This window comes from Poecile atricapillus, chromosome 2, assembly GCF_030490865.1.
Source record: "Poecile atricapillus isolate bPoeAtr1 chromosome 2, bPoeAtr1.hap1, whole genome shotgun sequence".
Classification (NCBI taxonomy): Eukaryota; Metazoa; Chordata; class Aves; order Passeriformes; family Paridae; genus Poecile; species Poecile atricapillus.
The window spans coordinates 20,529,495-20,552,589 of NC_081250.1; the positions used below are offsets into that span (position 1 = coordinate 20,529,495).

General features: G+C 38.6%; 1 protein-coding gene across 2 annotated transcripts; it reads left to right on the plus strand.

Annotated features, from left to right (window-relative positions):
• The first annotated feature begins 1,161 nt into the window (after positions 1–1,161).
• HACD1 (3-hydroxyacyl-CoA dehydratase 1) lies at positions 1,162–19,570 on the plus strand. Of its 2 annotated transcripts, none has more exons than XM_058832289.1 (7): positions 1,162–1,445; positions 5,545–5,662; positions 6,867–6,885; positions 6,974–7,056; positions 9,788–9,909; positions 12,352–12,530; positions 14,000–19,570. In XM_058832289.1, exons 1-7 carry the CDS (start codon positions 1,315–1,317, stop codon positions 14,080–14,082), a joined length of 735 nt encoding a protein of 244 aa, XP_058688272.1. In that variant the 5' UTR covers positions 1,162–1,314; the 3' UTR covers positions 14,083–19,570. The 2 variants fall into 2 exon arrangements, with proteins under 2 accessions (XP_058688272.1, XP_058688271.1); XM_058832288.1 differs by having other exon boundaries at positions 1,165–1,445; positions 6,968–7,056.
• Positions 19,571–23,095: the final 3,525 nt, after the last annotated feature.

A 23,095-nucleotide genomic window follows, 5' to 3' on the forward strand; every position in this document is an offset into this window, starting at 1 on the left:
CAGATTAACCTGTATTGGCAAAAACAACTGAGTTGGGTCATTCAGTACTTTGTGTAAATCATTTGTATTGATTTTTTAACTACAGGATTCCCAAACTGGATTATATTTATGACTTGAACACAAAAAGCATCTGTGCATGTGTAATATTGGTACCTACTGTAATCTCACTAGCATACATAATGTGCTCTTTCACCAACTACTCCTTTTGCACATTATATATTTGCTGTTGCCAGTGGGTGTGTGTTTTGAGGCTGAAAGATGAACATCTGCTTGTGTGCTTTGGTGAGGAGGGGGAGGCTTAGGTTCTATTTGGCACATCAACTTATCTTTATCTCGACCTGAGACTTGGTGTCTTCCAGGTGTCTTCAACATTGAGATATTCACCCCATTCTAAAGCAGACAGACTTGGGCTCTTTAAATTCTGCTGAACAAGAAGCATTTTAAAGATACCCTGATCCAGTTTTGGAATTCTTCTGTCTGTATATACCTGAGGTCTGTCTGAGGTATTTGGGCTGAGAAGCCATGGTCACACACTTAGCTCTGGAAATGAGGAGCCTGCATCCCTAAGCTAGCAGAGGCTAAGCCAGGTGTGAGGATAGTGAGTGCAGCCCACAACTTTAAAGCACCATGTCACATTGCCTCAGGCTAAGGGGACTTCCAGAGCTAGTCCCAGCAATGATGCCTGTGCTGGCTTAGCTTCCCTGTGTACTTGCAGAGACAGCAGACATTTACATTAAAAAGCATACTCAAATCTCATCCTCCAGTGTGCCACCTGGGAGCTCTTCAGGCCCTTGGAAGAAATTTCCCCTTCTCAGATGTGAGCCTTAGTCTTCCTCCTGTATTGAGGGTGGTATTTCTGGAGCCCTATCAGACTCTCGAGGTCACCCTGGCAGGTGGCTGTTTGGCCTCTGAGGCGGGGGCCTGGGCACATTCCCACCAGTCTGGCCAGACTCCCAGGTGTTCAATCTCAGACACGTAATTCTGTGTTTCCAAGAGCTGCGCTTTTTTCTGTCACTTTTTCTGAGCTGGGCTGTGCCTGCCTGACGGTCGGCAGCAAGGCCGGCTACCATCCCACCAGGATCTCCCCGTCGGTGGAGGCTCACCCGCCCCCGCAGGCTCGGCTGACCCGGGGAGACCCGCGGCGCGGAGGGAGGAGCGCGCAGGGCCATGTGAGCCGCTGGCGGCGGCAGCGGCCCTCGGGGAAGACGGATGGGGTGAGAGACAGCGCTCGGTCCGGCTGTCAGCGCGGCCCCAGCCCCGCCGCGGAGGGAGCCCCTCCTCCCCCGTGTGCGCCGCGCTCCCGGCCGGGGAACCATGGCGTCCAGCGAGGAGGACGGAGGCGGCAACGGCGCGGTGGAGGAGAAGGAGAATGGCAAGAAGAAGAAGAAGCTGGGCGCCCTGGCCACGACCTGGCTCATCTTCTACAACGTCGCCATGACCGCGGGGTGAGCGGGCGCGGGCGGCAGCGCGGCGCCTCCGCGGGGCGCGGAGCGGGGGCGGCGCGGCCGGGGCGAGGCGGGGGCCCGGCGGGGCCGGGCAGGAGAGCCGGGAAGCGGGGGAGCCGCCGGGAGCGGGGCTCTCCTCGCCTGCCGGCCATTGCCTAATACGGTGCAGCGCTGCCAGCCGCCGGCGCGTCACCCCGCGCCCGCCGCGGAGGTTAAGTATAGCCGGGACCGGAATGCCGGGCGGGGGAGCCGCGTCCCTCGGCACGGCCTCGCCGGATGCGGAGGGGGCTGCCGGCCGTCCGCGGGGAGCCGACAGCGCTCCTCGGTGCCCCGGGGGCTTCAGGGCCGGGGTCCCGTGTGGGGCAGCGCGCTCGGGCCGGTGCGCCCTGGCTGTGAGCGAGCAGAGCCCGCCCCGGGTCCCGGCAGGCAGAGCTGTCCAAACCAGCGCGGCCCGCGGGAAGAGCTGCGCTAGCCGGGGAGGTTCCTTTGGGCTTCTGCTCCGTGCTGCGAGGCTTTGCTGGGAGAGGGTATTTATGTTGAATAACAGATCGTAAGTGCAGTCAGGTTTATGTTGTTAGCGCTCGAAGCACTTTGAAAATTTTCCCTGTTCGCTAACTCTTGGGGGGGGAAAAAAAATGAATAGGTTGCTATTCATTTCCACATACTTAAAAGAAAGCTAGGAATTAAAAAATTTATAACTTCTAGTGTGATGTTCATAACGAGAACAGTTTTACTTTGGTTACTAATGCGTGATCTCACTGCCCTTTGAATCCCTTAGAGTAAAACTAACGCACCGCAGTTGAAGCAGGAGCTCAAGCACTGATGGAGAAAGCCAGGAATGTGATCATAATGGCTTTATTCTCACTAGCAACTGTGCATCTTGAATACGTATTCAAGTCGGTTCACATATTACTGCAGCACTTTTTGAAAAGTACTTTTACGTGAGGTTAATGTTACCTCATTGAATTACCAGTCTTGTGCTCCATGTGTGAATTTGCTAATGAACACTGACTCTTGCCACTGACTTTTATATGTCTCTAAAAGATTATCGAACCATATTACTTTTGACCTTAGGTGCTGCTTCAGTACCTCCCACTTCCTTCTCTCCCATTTTCCATTAATATCAAAAGAAATTAAGATATGCAACATTGGATATTTATGTGGAAACAGAGAAAAAATATAGGAATAAATTATTATAATCATTTATGGGTACAATTTAGGAGAAAAATACTTATTTGAAATACAGCTATACTTAACAGAGACACTACACAGGATAACTATTTAACTAGAACAGTATATTTGTCCAGTTGTCCACGCAGTGCAATATAGAAAAATGTTTCTGGAGTTTTAAGGAATGTATAACTACATGTTAACAACCATTCTAATAAAAAAACCCTGCAGCTTATCTTTGTTTCTAAACAGATTTAAGGGGCAAAAATGACAGATCAATATTCAGTCTTGCTGAAAGTCCCAACTTTCAACTGAAGATGCTGCCTTTATTACAGATAGTGTTTTCCATTTCCTGATGATTTTTAATAATCAGTGCAAGGGCTTTCCTGAGATCCAGAGTCAAAGCCACTGACAGCTAAACAAATCTGTCTACAGAAATTTATGTCCACATAAAAAATAATTTAAGAAAAATACATTTGCCATCTTTGATTCTGAGTGTAGTCCAAGATTACTTCTCTCTGCAACGCTTTGGTTGTGGAATGAGATGCAGAAAATGCCCTGTTAGGTTAAATGTTTTTTGACTTCTTAGTCTAAGTCTAGGACAGGGCTGTTGCTGCCACATTTGTGCTGCCAGCTGGATGTAAGCTCACTGTCACCTTTTCTTGTCAAACACTACAGTATAAAACAGGGGAGCTCCATTGTGAAAGACTACCAGAGATATTCCAGTAATTCCTCATTTCCACAGTGATTGGAGACAACCTGAAATAAGGGCACTCATATTTAAAATCCGTTGTAAAATCTAAATAACACTTGCGGGGGAAAATTTTGGAGCGCTGACAGATCGGATTCATGGGCTTAAAGTAGAAAGGATCAAAGAGGGGAATCATTCCTGCAGTGGGGAAGCCAGAGTAACTCTATGTGAGTTTGAAATGCTGTCATGAAGTGCTGGAATGGGGCACACCAAGTGCCTGCATAGCAGTAGCCGCCGTGCGTAGGCGTTGTTAAGGGGCTGATACCGCAGTCTGTGCTATCCGAGGTGAGCAGGGAGCTGTCAGGATCCGAGCGGCTCTCACGCTCTTACAGCAGAATGGATCTCACCAAAGATTGCTAATTCCAGGTACCCTGCTTCCAGTGCTAGCCTATGCCTTATGCTCAGGAAGGACTACAAGAAGATGAGTTAAATATTTATCCAAATGTTTATGTAAATATTTCTCTGAATGTTTATAATCTCTGAATCTGCCTCTGAGTATTTCTGAGACTTTTCTGCTTTGTTACTTGGGCCCTTCGTTAGCCAGAGCTCATGCTGCTGTAGAATATACTTGCTATGGCTTTATGAAAAGTGAAAGGACTGAGTAATTGTTCCCAGCAACATCAGAGGAGACATTAAACTAAATTTTTGGCATTTTTGATTTTCTTTTACCTCTCAAAGTAGCCATCCATAGCTCTTGCTATGCCTATGTCTACGTTAAAGAATTCTTGTACTTTCTTAGTCTTCTTGGATTGAAACCTGAAGTTTTCAGTCTTCTTGCTAATGCAATATTTTAAGAATGAGGTATAGATCTGAAAGGCTGAGAGAGTTGGGTTTTTTCAGTCTGGATAATGAAAGGCTCCAGGGTGACATAATTGTGACCTTTCAGTTCCTGAAGGGAGCCCACAAGAGAGCAGGAGAGGGACTTTTCACAAGGGACTGCAGTGATAGAATAAGGTATAATGGGTGTAAACTGAAAGAGGGCAGGTTTAGATTAGATATTGGGAAGAAATTCTTTACTCAGAGGGTGGTGAAGCACTTGCAGAGGTTGCAGAACCTGTGGATGCCCCATTCCTGGAGATGTTCAAAGCCAGGTTGGATGGGGCCCTGAGTGACCTTGTCTAGTGGAAGGTGCCCCTGCTTATAGCAGAGGGGGTTGGAACTAGATGATCTCTAGGGTCCATTCCTACCCAACCAATGCCATGATTGAGGAACATATAGTACACTGCTTGGAATATCCTTATTATATAAAAATGGGTTTATTACATGGAAGGAATTCCTCATGCCTTGGATTATTTTACAGAGTCTAGGCTGGTTATGGGACCAACCCACAGTTTAGACATTTATTTTTTTATCTCAATTTCCATTCTAAATCTCAATTTAAGTTTTAACTATTTTTAAGTCAAATTCTACTACAATTAAAAGATACTGCTACTTTTTCTTTCTTTTACATTGGAAGGGTTATTAGTTGCCATAATTTTTCAGTTTCCTAAAAAAACCAAAATAAATTTATCCAACCCCCTCAAATAAGCTAGTTAAATATATCTGCTTCTGGAAGCCAGGAGCATAGAACACCCATCTTTCAGCACTTTGGAGTCTGATTTTTAAGCCAACTTTTAAAACACTTCTCAACACTTTGGAAAACATAACTGGAGGGGTAACTTCATTTGGACAATTACAAACAGGAGCATTAAGATCACTGGTCAGTCCTGAAATCAGTGAGTTGAGGGGCCATGAAAAATGTAAAACTGATGTGCATAAATTCCAGTTGTTTACTTTTACAAACTTGCAATCCAAACAGTGACTTCAGTGTCAGGCTTATAATGTGGTTTCAAACAACAATATTTAATAAAGTAAAGATGCATGAGAATTTAATAGTAAAAATATTTAGTCACTGCTAGAGAAAAGTCTAATGGGTGGTTTTGGGGGGTTCCCTCAATTAAGTCAGTCCTCAGAGGGCAACAAGTTCTTCTTCATTCTTTTCCAAGTAAAGAGATGAGTGTAATATTTACATAATATTTTATACTATTTATGTCTAAAGATATTTTTGATGATCTAAGAATACCGACAAATGAAGAATCAAAATAATCTGTGAAGAAAAATACTCTACTAAATTATTTACGATGGATGGATATTTTTAGAATTCTAATTTGAAATGTATCCATTCTCTTTCTTTTATAGGTGGCTGGTATTAGGTATTGCCATGGTGCGGTTTTATATACAGAAAGGAACACATAGAGGCTTATTCAGAAGCGTTCAAAAGACGCTTAAATTTTTCCAGACATTTGCTTTGCTTGAGGTAAATTTTAAACATTAGTTTGCTTTACTGGATGCTGCATATTATAGGCAAAACACATTATTATCCTGAATTTAAAATAAAAATATTATATTAGTACTTAAAGTCGTTTTTACTTTATTATTTAATGAAGTTTTGGGGGTGGGGCAAAGTGATTACTTGAAACAAATGGGCACATGTTTTTCAAACTTAATTTTAATATTTCTTTAAATCAGTGCCTAGGAACTGCTTTGATTTGAGACTATTTAATGCAAAAGGCAAAATCCCAAAGGCACCACAGCCAGCAGATCAGCCCCCTAGTGTAGTAGATGTCACCATCTCAGAGATTATAGCTTACCTTATATTCTTTATACTGGACTTACTATCCTTCTGTGCCTTTCCTGCTTCTGCTTGTTTCAAGACGGGATTCATGTACCTCATATAATTCATTGCAATGGGGTCTGTGCAAGATGTGCAAAGTATTCTTTAAGTAATACTTTTGCAAACTATGCACTAGTGGTCTCATTTCTGGTACATCTGTGGAATGAAGTTTCATTGCTGGGTTAATGGAGCACTCACAGTTCTTTCCCAGGCACAACAAAGAATATCTATCTACATTTTAACTTTTCTCAATCTGCCTACAACACCTGTAGTTCAAACAACTGTTAAAATCATGTCACCAGCTGTATATAGGCTTTTGTGCTGTTAAACTTTCACAGTAAGTAATTCTATTCAAACCTGCCAAAATAATGAAAAGCACTTCATTCGCTAAACATTACTGACCAGAAAATATATTGTATCTAAAGCTTCATAGCTGTTATTGACAAAAGTATAATAATGATATTAATCTGTAGTGAATGCAGACCATTTTAAAATTGCTGTGTGATTAGCATTCCTTATATGACTTCCTCTATGCTGTCCTGTAAAATTCTTCTTTGAATAAGGTAAAGGAAGAGAAGCTTACTAGTTGAATAAAATGCTTTGTAAGTATCAAAATGTCAAGTATTTACAATTAATTTGCAACACAAATCTATTTCATGTAGTTCACAGCTCAAATATTGAGCGTCCCAACACTGATTGCCAGGGCTCTCCCATGTATTTCTTTTTAAGAGTTTTAGTGGGAGACAAAAGCCAGAATTGAGCCTAGGTTTATATCAGAATGCCATGTTTATAGGGTCACTAGTAACATGCTGCCCGTCAGTAACCTCTGACTTATTTTTATTTACAGGTAATCCACTGTGCAGTTGGTGAGTTCTTTGTTCTAGTTTCTCCTGTAACTAGTTAAAATAATGAATTGTGGAACAGAGATAACATGTTTCTCTTTTTAAGGAATAGTTCGCACATCTGTGCTTGTGACTGGGGTCCAAGTGAGTTCAAGAATCTTCATGGTGTGGTTCATTGCACATAGTATAAAACAGGTATGTGTGTGAGCAAATTACGTTTTGATTGCTTTTAAAGAGAAGATATTACTACAGTTCTCATTTCACAAAGAAGACCAATCTAAAATTAATTCTATTCCTGTAGAGGATGCTTACATATTTGAATGCAATTTTGGAAGTTAGGGTTACAAAACAGAATTTGTATGATTCTTGCCAGGAGACTGAGTTCTGGGTCTGAGCTGTGAATGAGCAGTGTCTTCAGTGTGGTCTGCCTAAATGAAATCAGTGATTGCTTCTATTATTTACAAGCAAAACTACCCTCATGTTAAACATTCCCTTTCAAAAGTTTTAGTTAGCACTTGCTGAATTTATCTAAATAAAATGTAAATTTATGTCTTTAAATTTGTGTCTTGAATTCACGTAGATAAGCATGGTTGCAATTTTGAAAATTTTTTAGAAACCTTCTCAAAATTTTAATGGTATAGTAGTATTAACATTCAACGACATCCAGTATGTCACAGTGGGGCTTAAGGACCTGTGTAAATGATAATGGTTTATTTGCCTGGCTGTAGGTGGCTGTTGTAAGGCTAGTGATCCATTAGCAGAATGAAACAAGCAGTTCACAGCTAGTAGGTAGGACATTACATTCAGTTTGTGAGGTGTGCTTTCTATGAAAGGCATGTAAAAAATTAAATGATAGATTTTGTGCCCCTGAATTTTTTCGGAACTTGAAAAGCTGAGCCATTAAACTGTCTCACCAGCAGATGGCATAGGCCTCTCTGCAGTTGAATTATCCTTGCACCTGCCTCAGTTATCAACTCTTCATTTCATTTCACTGGAGGACTTGTTTTCTACACTGCATCTTTGCCTTTACTGTCAATTTTCTTAACATGGATTAAATTAAATAGGCTTATCATAGGGGTGTTTTTTTTGTTTGTTCTTCTTTTTTCTTGTTGGTGTTTTGTTTTTTGTTTTATGACTTTTTGATTTTGGTTTGGTTTGTTGGGGTTTTTTTTGGTAAGCTAATTTTTTATATTTTTCTGTAAGGCAAAGTGTCTCAAAGATTAACAAGACTTTTATATTGAATGTCTACACATGAGCTGGACTATAGCAGTGCATTTTTCCATTTTTTATTATCTACAGTGGACTAAATCTTTAGTATATCCAGCAATTTCTTTTATTTCCTCTATCTACGCTACTGTAGACCAAGCTGTGTCCAAAAAGAAATACATTTAAATGTATGTCTGATTGTATTTCACGCTGTTACTGCTTAGCAGGCATGAATATTCAGGGTCACTTTAGGTGGTGAGAGGCATGTCAGTGATAATAGCCAGAGCCAGACCTCCCCACTTGACTGCAGCTTTGCAAGGCAGCAGATAGGAATTCTCTGCATACTTATTTAAAGCTCTTCTGCTTGGATTTAGCACTGTGACATTAATCCAAGTTTGAGTTATCAATGTTTGTCTCTAATTGTATGAGGCAAAGAACAGCCTAATTCTGTCTTTCCCTTTACTTATTTGTTTAGATGTCTTGGCACTTCAGTTGCTGCTGTTTGTTTGTGATTTTGGTGCTATTTTTATGCTTCCATTTTCTTTATGATGTTGGCGAGATCCTTCTGCTAAAAGTGCACCTTCTTTGACTGACACATTGAGGGTGAGATTTTATGAGCGCTTATAATTCTTCTTGATCTTTGACAGAGTTGTGGATTTTCAGCATCTTGGAGATATATTAAGCTTTGTCACCATGTTGCATTTTATTTTGAAAAATCATTTTCCTTTTTTGTAACTTTAACAGAACTTGTGTTGCTTTATTCTATTTCACAGCGTTCCCTGGAGCTTTTCAGCCTTCAGGCATAGAAGTGTATTACAAAATTCCTCCCCTCTTAAAGGAAGGAAAATTACTTGTGTGTAGCTCTTTCTCACAGAAGGTAGTGTTTGTAATAGATCCCCAGGTGCCTTCTTTGTATATGGGGACTTTTGTTTATTTGTTCATTCAGAGTGAAAAAGAAGTAGTGTTTTGGAACAGTAGAGATGTGCTACCTACCGATGAGGCAGTTTAATGACTCAGAACTTAAATCTTACACGGGATTGTTGAATGAGTTTACCCAAAGCTCCTGATCTACTAAATGAACTGCTCTTCATTTAGTGAGCCATCTGTGCTCCAACTCCTTAAACTGTCTTAGAGCTCCCTGAAGTCTGCCAAACTTGGTCTTCTGTGACCAAGCTGGGTTAGTAGCTTATAAAAAGCAATTTGTCTTGTCTAAAGTTTCATGGAGATGTGTATTATACATTGAAGAAGAAGCAAGATAAAAAGTAAGAGAATGTCTAGAAAATAGAGTAGTGAAATGCAGAATGATTAAAAAGTGATTATGAGAAGAACATACTTTCTGTAGCATTTTGTTATTCTTGCTGTTTTGAGAAAAAGAATGTAAACAAGTAGGTCAACCACCAATGAAAGAGGGATAGTTAGATAGTCTAGTAAAATGTAGGTAGAGAATAAAGAGGAGAAATAAGCATAATTACAGGGTTTTATATTTTGATATTTGCATAATGGATGAATATTGCTCAGTTGACAAATGTCTGTATGTTAGTAAACACATGATAATGAACTTTACATGGTAATGGCTTCAGCATATCACCTTTGTACCTAAATTTTCTTTCTTTACAAGACAATAGTTCTGCTCTATGTATCTCAAAGAGAAGTCTTTTGCAATTTGCACAGAAAAGAAGCCTGAGGATGTAGAAAATGTTGGTTCTTTATACTTCTGCAGATCCAGAATGAGGAGAGCGTTATTCTTTTTCTGGTCGTATGGACTGTGACAGAGATTACTCGATATTCCTTCTACACATTCAACCTGCTCAACCATTTGCCATACTTCATTAAATGGGCCAGGTGGAGATGTCTTGCACTTGAGTTTCTCATGATTCTGTGCATGTTGGTTTCACGCATGCTGAACTAACACACACACACAGGAGAGCAGATGTTTGAGCTTTGGTTATGTGTCAGCAAAGTGCAAGTCAGTTGCTTTCTGTATTTGGGATCATTTTTGCTTGGTTTAAAATGTTAAAATATTTTAGCTGAGTTTTTTGGGATATGTTTTTTTCTTTGCTGTGTCTCAGTTTGAACTCTGATTTCACTTACTCTATTTTTTTTTTTCTCTATCTTTGGAGTCATCTTTTAATTTTCACTATGACTCTTCAAAATGCTCTTGAATACATTGCCCAAAATTAAGCACCTGTGCTAGTCTTTGTGGATATTAGTTCTTTGAAAATGTGGGAGTTGTTGTCATTCAATCTGTATTATTACTTTATAAGAAGTTCTACTTTATCAGAGCTTTTTTAAGATTATATCCATGTAGTGAAGTTAAGTACTGACATAGTTTAGCCCACTAAAAATTGTGTTCTATATCAAAACTATTTTGATTTTGAAGCATACTTAGGGTTGGCCACTAGATCACATACACTAGAGAGTCTGTATGTGTTTATCAAGAGGCCTAACTGGAACAGGATTCTATGTATTCATTATTTGAAAAATACATATAAATCAGACTTACTATGTTAGAAGAAAAATATCTAACCTACAGTCAGTACAGGCGACTATTATTTAAAAGAGTTTGTTTGTTATTTTCCTTTATTTTTGTTTTATAGATAATGCAGGTTTGATGCTTCTAATGCAGTTCTTTGATATGTCTGATATTTATGTCCAGTCTTACAAAACATTACCTTTTTGCTAGTGCCTAAGTGACAGACTTGTTTAAGCACTTAACAACAAACTTAAAGATAGTCAGATTTTCTATCATCAGTTGTTTTTCATACAGACTTCAAAAAAAGAAATGCACTCAGAACATATTACATTGACAATAATATTATTACCATCAGGTCAGTGTGCCTTGAAAAACAGAATTTTGTTTCCTTAATATAAACAGTAGGGAAAATTGACATTCTCACTGGGGAGATTTATGGTCAAATATTAATATAAACAAAACATTTGAAAATATATTATTTTTTCATAGAGTCTAAAATATCCCATCAAGATTTATGGATAAACAAACAGCACAACTGGGTGTGAATTCAGTACCAAGAGAGATCTTTACCTTATAACTGCATAGAGACAAACAATATGTAAAGTATCACTTCCTTCTTGTCTAATCTACATTCTTCTTGGTGCTGCCTAGCAGCAGGACAAGAAACAAAAAGCAGAAACTGATGCACAGCAAGTTCCGCCTGAGTATGAGGGAGAACATCTTTACTGTGCAGGTGACCAAGCACTGGAACAGATTGTCCAGAGAGACAATCCAGTGTCTCTCTCACTGGAGATATCCAAAAACCATCTGGGTACCATCCTGTGCCGTGTGCTTTAGGATAACCCTGCATGAGCAGGGAGGTTGGAACAGATGATTGACTGTGGTCCCTTCCAACCTGAACTATTCTGTGATTCCCCTCATCTGTGAGTCTTCTAAGCCCTTCTGCATCTAGGAGGGTTTCATGGTTAGTTGCTGCTGTTTGGATCCCATTTCTTTTGGTCAGGGAGTGCCCACTGTACCTTTCTCTCTTTGTGACAGCTCATTGCTGTTCCCTATGTGAACTGGAGAATTATTCCTTAGGAGAACCTGCATATCCATGGTGCACTGTGTGAAAGGACAGCACAAAGTGTATTGATTACAATTTTCATTTGTCACTGCCCATGTGGCCTTTGGCATTCAAACCACATTATCTTTCAATTAGATGCTTTGCCTTTTATTTGAACATCATCTCACTTTAAAATGGATCTGATCAGTTTCTGGCACTGTCATTTTCTTTCCTTTTTTTATTCCAATTTACATTAGTGGTAAGTGTAGTATTCCCATGCTGTAGTGAGTAAAACAGGCTTCTGATGTTTTTCAGCATCATTATCTTCAAACAAATTGTAGTACATACATTTGACCCAGTGTCTGTGCATTGTGATGAAAATATGTAGGATCATCTGAATTTGAGATTCAGTCCTGGTCTGAATCCTGTCAATGGCAATAGGAGTAAGAATAGTACATTTTAAAAAAGTCATTATTGGAGACTAAAAATTTGAGGATTGTTTTATTAGAAAAACATAAAAACATTCTGATACTCAACTGTTTTTTTAAAGAAAGCACTGAGGACTGCATTCTCTTGTCAATCTAAGCAACTTTATTAAAAGTAACTGAAACTGGTATTTTATGTCAAGTCAGGATGTGCTCCTTGATTCTGGTGTAGGAACTACTTTAATACATTGCTGTGCAACTAATAATAACAAGAGAAAATTTTAAGTTTATAGGGTGTTTCTCACAATGTTTTGGTTTTTTTTCTTTATTTTACAATGCAGATACAACTTTTTTATCATTTTGTATCCTGCTGGAGTTGCAGGTGAACTGCTAACCATATATGCTGCTTTACCCTATGTGAAGAAAACAGGAATGTTTTCACTGAGACTCCCCAACAAATACAATGTCTCCTTTGACTACTATTACTTCCTTATTATTGTCATGTTCTCCTATGTGCCATGTAAGTACTGTTTAACTGTAGAAACATTTTAACAACATAATAATTAATCTTCAGTGATGCAATGAACACTGGCTGTATTAAAATTTGCTGAACACTTTCTACTGTAAAGTCCTGCTTTCTGTTGTTCCAAGCTTTACTATGTTTTAATTGGTTAGGCTGAAATTTTCTGTCCTGTGACCTTCTTAGGAACAAAATCTGTCTTAAAAATTTCAATGAAAATGCTAAAATTAATTCTCAGACTTGGACAAAGTTAGAAAACTTTTTGCTTACACACAGAAATGTCTGTAACTGTGTCACTGAGACTTTCTAGTACCTCTCCCACTTCGAAGTATTGACTTAAAAATGGTTCTGCAAGTTGTGCCGGAGACTTGCTGAGGCGTTTTGCTACTAATAACCATTTACCTTGGCAAAGTCTCCATTCAGGCATGTTCAGGAAAAACTTGAAGCAGTATTCTCTAAGATTTTGTTTTTGCAGAAGTCAACCCCCTCAAACCTCTCTGAACATCTGCAATCCTTGGTTTAATCAGTTTGTCCTTGTGTTTATGCATACCAGAAGCCATGGAGGTAGCAGTGGAGTATTTGTCTTTCACTTCCAGTGTTATTTCCACTTGTACCTAAGCATTGAAGACAAGGAGAAAGCAACCTGATATACCAGATATTCCACCATCAATAGGGCTAGACCAAACTAGGCAAATGTAATATTTTAGATAAAATAAATAATGGAATATATAATAATTTTTATTTTATAATCTGTGCATTGAGGCAGCAGATTGGGAGAGAAATTGGAAAACTGAAGTTAAAAGGTCTATGATCTGCATCCATGGAAGGTATTCATTTGAGGAGGCAACCTTCAATATGGACTTCTACAATATGCACACACACTGAAATTTTTTGTCCCAAGAAACATGAAGGCCAACAAGGGAAATTTATGTCAATAAAAAATATGCTAAGGTGTGATAACTTACTTACACTTTTACATCTGTTTATATAACAACTCTTCAGGAGTAAATCCAGTTTTCTAGCCATTAAATATAAGGATCAACTCTGTCAGCAGGACAGTAATATAATAGATGACAGAGGGACAGGAAAGAGGGATCTTCTTTCTTCAGACTTGAACAAATAGAGTAAATTTGTATCTTCCTCCAAGTCTTAATTCAAAAATGCTTAGGACAGATTAAAAGTCTTCAACTACCAGAATGTGGTTAAATCCTGTTTCTACCAGGAAACTGCTGGAGTGAAGTTCCTTGAATACAGGGTATTTATTCAGGGGGTCTTGTCTGAGCTTTGAGTAATTACTGTTTTTTTAAATCACTGAAATGTTCGTGACTTGCTATTATTCACCTTAATCAACTCAACCACTGTGTGCCATAATTTTTATTCAGTTCATAATTCTGTAAAATTGTGGTTTTCCATTATGTGATCTGTTGAATTTTTCCATCTAATTTGCTTTCTTTTATGCTTTGATCAAGTATTTCCACAACTCTACTTCCACATGCTGCGGCAGAGAAGAAGGGTGCTTCATGGAGAAGTGATTGTGGAAAAGGACGATTGAATCAAGCTGTGTAACCATGGTGCTTTTAGTGGAAAGGAGAAGGAGGGTAAAAATCCAAAACTTCCTCTGATTTTTCTGAGTCCAAGTTTTAAAACATGGAACAAGAATAAACAACTGTGCCTAAAATATCATGGACTGTATTATTTTTACAATTAATATATTTTCAGACCTACCTTTTCATCCTCAGATTCACTTTGGTTTTTAATTGTTCAATTGTTCAAAGAAATATTTTCTTACTTTCAATAGGTTGACAAGTAGCTTTAAGAATTAGAATAGTTGACTACTGTGCCTTCTGTTCTGAAAGTTCTGTTATGACCTGTAGTGATTATCAGGAACAGAAGAAGAGTTGATAAGTTGTACTGAAAGTGAGTCTTCTGGAAATCAGAGTGTAAATTAGGTAAGGATGTTTTTCATAGAGTAGGTGAATTGAATGGTATTTAAGCTTTATATTGAGTAATACCTTTCAAATTATAAGTGCTGTAGGATGTTGTTCAACATTTTTTGAATTACAATATCACACTGAAGAATTCCAGAGGGACTTTTGAAAGGAGCTGAATTCTTGATTGTCAGTGCAAATTTAGACCTCCCTGTATTTTCATTTGTCATTTTAAAGATACTTAGAATAATAGATATAATATTAACTGGTTAAAATTTGTGCTGAGGAGTAGACAGGATGTGCCTACCTTTCTCTAATCAGTGGCTGGAATGGGATTCCTTTGCAGAGCAAAGCTGATTGTCAGCATGTTTCCTATTCTACATTTAAATTATGTATGCAGAAAATCAGTATCACATTGAAAAACTGTAGCTATGGTGAGATATTTGACTTCTTTTGAATAGTTCAGTGGGATAAAATATATTTAAAATATCATCTTAAAATATAAATTGTGCTTTGATTCATCCCATTAGGCAATTTTAATTGCTTCCTCCCTATTAATTGTTTATAATGTGTTGACCTAATTCTATTTCATGTCTTCAATAATCTTCAAGAAGGATCAACAGTACATTGATGGAAGTTACAGATGATATTACACTATATGATACCTGAGTGGGAGAGGTCCAACAAATAAGATTTTTATCTAGCAGCCTAGATCAGAGAAAAGGTGATGTGTTTGAGGAAACCTGGATACTTAGTGAGAGAGAGAAGACAGAAATGTAGTAATGTGGTACAAAGCCTTGAAAATGTCGGCAACAAACCTATCTTGCTTCTGGCTTCACTTATGTCAAAAAAAGTGTATACATATATGGAAGAGCTGCATCAGGCAGCTGTATGTCAGAATATTCGTGTTTTTGCTGAGGTAACTTCTGGAGTACAGTCTTATATTTTGGCTACCTCAGGGATGAAGAATTGGATAATCTTCTGAAAGCTCAGAGGACAATAACAAAACCGGCTGAAGTGAGAAAGAAGTCAGAAAGATTGAGTCATTAATATGTGTAATTTGTTATATGATAAACACATGGAAGAGCTTTTCTAAGTATGGAGGTGTAGCTGTGATGAATTTGAAACAAGGTAAATAGCCAATGAATATCAGAAGAAAGGTCCTACCAATGAGATCACTTAGGTTACAGAACGACATAGTAGTGCTTATCAATGCATGCAGTGTCTTGGAAGGTTTTCTGTTAGAGTTGGCAAGAGACATATTTGAATAGGAAGTTTCCATTTTTAGCTTCAACAATTCTATGATAATACAACTTTTTGAAATTTGTAGATATGCCAGAAAAAGGTGTATCAGGTAATTTGATAAAAAAGCAAGGATTTGCTATGTCCCTAACTTTCAAATTCCATGTTGTGCCTTGAATTTGTGATATTTATGCATGTCTTCATTACACGTAAATGAGTTTCCTTTTATATGACAGGTGCATAGCTGACTTGAGACAGATCAGTTGTATTTCTTTAAATTTTAAAAGGTGTAAACTTTGTATTCCTTCAATTTCATACAAGGTGCTCTAATTTAACTTACTACTTCTATTTTATATGCAGCTAAAATTGTGAAAAGTTTAAAATATAAACTACATTTACAACACTGAATCACAAAACAGTTGTGCTATACATGTTCAGACTAGCAGTTGTATGTGTCCAACATTCTTTCAGTACTGTTTTATAAACTATGAGGAACATATTGGCAGTTTTGGGAAATGTATCTCCATTAGCTAACAGAATAGTGTGATGAAATATGGGAAACTAAGATTAGATTAAGTTCTGTGTCTCTTTTTTTACTGTCAGGGCAGCTCACTGAAGATCATAGCTATTAATTCATTGAAAATGCATTGGATACTTAAGGATGTGATTTTGAAATCCTTGATCAGATGAGTGTATCTCATAGAAGGTATTCCTTCTAAAAGGAATGCTTACACTATAAAAGTGTATTATATTTGTTTTTATTGTGGCCTAAGGATATTATTATATATTAATCAAGGACCTATTTTTATATCATTTTGTACATGTGAAATGAAAAAAATACAACACTGTTTGCTACAATCTTGGGTTGCACTTCCATAAAGCAACAATGTTCAAGGTAACGATACAGTTTAAAAATGGATTTACTGCTGCAAAACAGTCTTGCTAAATAATAAACAAATAAAAGTAAAGCTAAAAATTACTTACAGTATCACATTCAATGTTTCTTTGACCACAGAAATTGCCATGTAGATTAGTTTGCATGGCATTTACCTAAAAAAAAGTATGCAACATGTTCTTTTCTTCCTTCTGTTTTTTGACTGAAGCCTTTCACTGAAGCCTCCTTTTCACGAATCAGTAAGGTTGGAAAAGACCTCCAAGGTCACCAAGTCCAACCTTTGACTGAACACCACCACATCAAGTAGACTGTAGCACTAAGTGCAATGTCCAGCTGCTTCTTGAATGCTTCCAGGGGTGGTGACTCCACCACCTCCCTGGGGAGGCAGTTCCAATGCCTTACCAGCCTTTTTGTGGAGGAATTCTTCCTGATGTCCAACCTGAACCTCCCCTGGCACAGCTTGAGGCCTTGTCCTCTTGTCTGGTTGCTATTCTAGAACATAGTGAGAATTGCAGGTAAAATCTTCTTGCTATTGACTTCAGATGAGCTAGGATTTTATCCTAGGTAGTTTACTTAAATTTCTATATACCACCTCAAAACATTTAATTAACCTGTTAAGTGGAACTTAAGTATGATTTTCATATGGTGCTCTCTTTCCAACTTTTTTACATCTGTCTTTTGTCTTCCTCTCTGCAATATTCTTAGTTTTCTAAAGCATTAAAATCCTCCTGCTTACACAAGATTAGGAATGTATTTGAACATCAGCATCTCTAAAGTTTTCATGTAGTCTTTAACAAATAATCTTTATAAAGGTATTTTCTTACTTGTTCTATATAGGCCTTCTGAAATGAATTCATATCGAGCATGTCTTTAGGAAACCTTTTGAATAGCAGTACAGAGAAATAGGGAGATTCCTTTTAATCAGGTGACATTTCCTACTATAGGTAGAAACTGAAACCACCTTTTGCATAAACTCTGCCTGAATGCAGCTGGATTTCTCCCCAGCATTCACATACTGTGAAAAGCTGGTTTGGGACAGATTGGGTTGTTACACAGTTTAGCCCAGAATGTTTGGAGGTCAGATCCCAGCTTCAGGGCATGGGCAGCAGGAAGGAATATGGTGCTGAGATATTGCATCTTCTACATTTCCTGCCAAGGGGTCACTGAGACCATGTTGAGCAGTAGTTGATAGATGTCGTTTCTCCCACCCCTCAGGATCTGAGATGAGAGGAAGCTCCGAGTGCTGTCATTACCATCTGCTGAGGGAGCTCAGGAGATCAGCTGGGAGGATCTCTGTGCACAAAGGGTGTTTTACAGAGAGGGCTTTCCCGCTCCACTCAGCTGTCCTTTGTATCTGTTAGCCTCTGTGTCTTGAGACATACAGGCCTGCCAGGATGGGCACCAATCTCCACAGCACACTTCAGCATAAACTGCCTTGGAGAAATGGTGCAGGGTGCTGTTTCTAATTCCCATTGAACCTAACATTTAACGAGATTCATGTTCATGGATAGATTGCATGGCTAGTTAACAGCGAGGTGCATGGAGCCCTTTTCTGTGACCAGATGGAAACATGTACATTTTAAATCTAGGTCTAGCTACTGCTCTGACTGTGGTACTCTCGGTCTTCACAGTAGCTTACTTCAGTGGATATTTGGATATGTGTATGGTTACTAAATAAACCAGAATGAAACCAATTCAGAATAATTATAATAATTTATAATTTTAAATTAGTTTAAATGACAGTAACAGTTTTTGAATCGAGCTTGTGCTTAATCTGCCGTAGAAAGAAAAAAAAGAAAAGAAAGTTAATACAAATAAATGTTCTGCACTAGGCAGTAGGGCTTCATAAATCAAAATTTGCAGGCAGGCAAACTGGCTGCAGTTCATAAAGGATTTTTTAAGTGGTTTTTTTTAACAAAAAAGGTGAAAGCTTTTCTGAAAGTCAAAGTTTATTTAATAATGTATATTTTAAAATGTGCTGAGACTTACTGTATTATTTATTACCAGTTTACAATTTAAATTCATGCTGAACCAACGGTATTTATAGATGGTTAACCGTAGCCTATTAAAATGTTTCATTCTGTGTTTGTCACAATGGCTGTTTAAAAAACAAACTCCCCATTTTTCTGCAGAGCTCTCTGTTCTCTTGCTCAAGTGAGTTGCAGTACTGTTACTGCCTGCGATGCTTTGCCAGGCTGCTAAAGCGGCAGGTTTCTGCTGGCCGAGGGTAGCTCCATGAGCTTGCTCCCAGGAGGGCACAGCTCCACAGTGGGTGGCACTCTCGGGTCGGTGTCGGGCACCCACTGTGCCACTGGTGCCGTTCTGGGGTCTCGAGCGCCTTCAGAAGGACTGACAGCTCCACAGATGTCCCCAGCTGATCCATCCCTGTGACTTCCCAGATGGAGAAGACCTGTCTGGTGAACTCTTAGGTCACAAAAGCAAATCTGACAAGTGAACTGAGAGCTGTCCCAAGAGAACTGTGGAGAACTGAACGTTGGGCTCCAGCCGTCTCTAGGCCATTGCTGTCAATTTCCCACCTGCAGCTGGTAGCGGCTGGTGATGTACAGTATTTTCTCTGGCATGTTGTACCACCTGAAACATGTTGCCTCTTTATTCATACCTCTCCTGCCTCTCTGTTCGGTCTTGAATGTATTTGAATGTCCTTTCAGTTTGTGGATTTGTTAAAGTGTAAGTGCAGAAAAATTTATCTAAGTGTATAGAATATATGTGTATAGAAATGTATTTAAAGTTTCTTAATAATGTAAATGCACTGCAGCTGCTTATTATTGTTATTTCTTCTGAAATGAAATATCATTAGAAGTTTACACAGACAGAAAAGCAACACAATATGATACTTCTAATAACTTATTTACTTGCAAAAATTACAATATTTTTTGAGATATAGATTTGGATATTTGTTTTAGAGATTGTTAATATTGTAGCACTGTAGAAATTAATCATCAATTAAAAGGCATATTTTAAACTTTGTTCTAGTTGATTTTTTAAATTTTTTTTTAGCATGTAGAAGTCGGTTCATATAAGCATTCAGCATATTGTACCTGACTGGTATCTGTTTTCAAATGCCGTATTTTTTTATTTAGAATTATTTCACAAGTTAATCTTGAGGTCCCCTGTAACATATTTACTCTTACCCAGACAGCCTTTTCATATTTCTTGAAATATATTCCATAAAAAACAGGTAGGTTTGAGTAGTAATAAAATAGGTTTATCAAAGAAGAGAAGGAAACACAGGGCATTAAAGAGAATGTCAACATGAATGAAAAAAATGGCATTGCAGTGATCCTGAAATAGATGTTCCAGTAGTAGATATTACAGTGTTTTGGAACAGGACTTTTTTGTGGTATTAACCTTTGAGAGAGGTGGAGGCAGAGAACATCCTTTGGCTGTCCTTTGCTATGTGACTAACAATGACATTGCAACTATGAGGATTTCGTTGCCATGACAGTATGAGAAAGCACTATGTGAGCATTCACACCTACTTCTTTTGAATTAGGAATCAAGTGGTTGTAACCCCAAGGAGCTTAACTGTGTATAAAGCTTAAATCCTGTTAGTCAGATGTATTATAATGGAGATGTAGATCTCCTAATCTGAAAGTCACAGAAATGGTCTTCTGATCTAAATTTACAGGATAGGATTTGTGTGTCCTGGCCCTCTACCAAAGTTAAGCCATTCAGATTTCTATGGAAGCTAGTGGAAGAATATCCACAGATCTCAAGAGGAGTGTGATGGGACATAGACATTTGTGTATTCTGTTCTGTGCAATTCTGGATTTGCCAGGGAAAGAGTGAGCTGCAGCCTTCCTGTTAGCACTGTCTGGGAGAGAGCCTGTGCTTGTTGTGTATTAGCTATTGCACAGTGGCACACTTCCAGCTTTGCAGGGTGCCCAGCACTGCTCCCTGTGGAACGCTCCAGAACACCTGGAAATCTCCAGTGGTACACCACTACTGCATTATACTGACTTGCATTCAGCAGAGTTGTAGAAACTCCCTTCACATATCTACATAAATATCTTTAATTTCTGAAATTAATCTAGGCCCAGTGAGACATCCCATTAAAAATAGGCAGGGTAGATCATCCCTCACAGCTGCTTGGACATTCCTAGCTTGAAGTGCTGCTGTCACTGAACAACTTTCATTTTCATATATAATCTCTTGGTGGTTTGTGCTCATACCACATTCATAAGAAGGCACTTTGCCTGCTCTTAAGTGGCTGTTCCAAATTTGGTAGAACAAATTGCAAATGACGAGCAAGGCTCAGATGGGTATCCTGCTCCACACACCAAGCACCCTCCTGCGCTCAGAAGAGAATCCCAAATTCTGGCTGTGTGGTAACATTTGCATGTCTTTTAATTTATCATGTATGAAGCTGAATGGTATAATATGGATCTTCAGCTCATGAAGAAAAGAAACTAATTTTGTTACTGAAGACAGCAAATTACATTTTATTCTGTAAATTAAATCTGGGAAAACCATTAAGATTGAGACTCATTCAGTGATGAAACAGAGACAGTACTGTGGATCTTGCTGCCGACTCTTGCTGCCAACTGAAAGCAAGTATTTAACATTACTTCTGTTTTCATTCAAAGTGAGGTGATATTACTGAGAATAAAAAAATTGAATTCTTGCCAGAAGGAGTCTTTTACAGTGATCATCTTTGACCAGGGCTCAATTAATTTAACCTTCCAATCCCTACATTATATCCAGCCTACTCTTAACAAAAGAGTTCTGTTTCTAGGAAAAAACCCTGGAAATAATTCCTCTAGAGGTTTTTAAATAGAAAATTTATTTAAGTCTTCATGAGATATAAGCACTGTTGAACATTTTCATGCACTTGAGCAATGGCTTTCTAAATAATTTGAAGATTGATTTATTTAGTTAGTTAGTTAGGTCTCTGTTCTTGCTACAATAACAGAACGCTTGAAAAGGTGCTGGAAATGTAAAGAACAATGTCTATATACTAAAGATGCTGGTATTGGAGCTTTAAAAAGATGATCATATATCAGGGTTACCAGAAAGAAGGCAGAGGCACAAACTAACTGCTTAAATGGAAAGAGTAGCTGAAATATCACACCTGCATGTTCAGCTCCATTTGATCCATAGGCAGTGTCCACTGCTGTCTATTATAAATGTTGCTCTCTTCATACTTGCTGCAGAAGTTTTGGGATTTTTTTAAATCAATAGACATAAGTAATTACTGATGGTAGAAATGTGTCACTGTCATGTGCAACTTGAGTGGGGGAAAAAGAGAGCGTGGTATTTCCATTTCTCAGTGCTTTTAAATTAAAAGATTGTCTTAAGAGCCATATTAAGCAGTGTTGCCATCATGTTTTTATTTTCCAAAGATAGGCTACTTTTTAGATTATTATTTTCCCACTATTTCTTTGCTGTGTAAAAATAAGTCTATGGTCTTGATGATTTTCTCAGTTGTCTCAGGGTCCTGTTTTTTGCAGGTCACCCTAGTAGTAGTAGCCTGCTACTGGAAGAACACTTCATTGTGATATTCCTAAATTGGTGCAATGGCTGCAGACTTTAGGAATAATTTTATCCTCCCAAAAATTGCAGGATGAAGATAAGATATCCCATACTAATATATTTTATGAATGCTCTTGCCTCCTAAAAATGTCTATTATGTGTGAATGGGCCTGTGTGATTTGTTTACTTGTCTGTTTCCACCTGTATAGCTACTAAGAAACTAATTACACCCTTGCCTACTGAATATGAAGTCAGTGGACTTTTGTGGTTTCAGATATGTGAGTTCCTTGAGTTTATAGCAAGTCTGTAGTCAACTTCCTTGACCACTAGCTTCAACTCTTAGCTGCAAATATTTGTGGGAAAGATGCAGTGACTTCACCTTCTGTCTGAAGTGAGCATTGTATTTCAGAAAATCTTTCTGAAGGCATTCAATGTTTAAACATGCTTCTCTTTTAGTTCTGCTTCCTTCTGATCTGTGCAGGATGCTGACAGAGAGGGAACAATCATGACATCTCCTGTAAAATAACATCAGGTTGTTCTCTTTTCACTCCCGTGGCTCATTTGAACACTTGCTACAATCCTTGAGCTGCTAGACAGCACTAAATTGGAGATAACACAGTCACCTTCCTGTGGTCTGTAAAGCATTCAGGGTTAGGCTATGCAGAGGGCAGAAAGCCAGCAGAGAACAATGGAACTAACACAGTGTGCTAGGTGAAGAGTGAGTGGCTTTAGCCACGTGCCATGTGTAGTATGTAGGATGTATGTTTAGGGAACTGAAAAGGAGACTGTTTCTGAGTCACTAACTCCTAGATGGCTGCTGTGCTTGTGACTGGAACAAACTTGCTATTTCACCTTTGGTATTGAGAAGACACATGAGACGTGCTTCACTGATGAGAGGTACCATTTATATATCTGCTCTTGCTCTGGGCACACTATGTGCCTGCAATTTGCATGGTTCTACATGTTAAAAGAATTAACACCTTCTGCCAGTGTTTTAATGTAGTTTA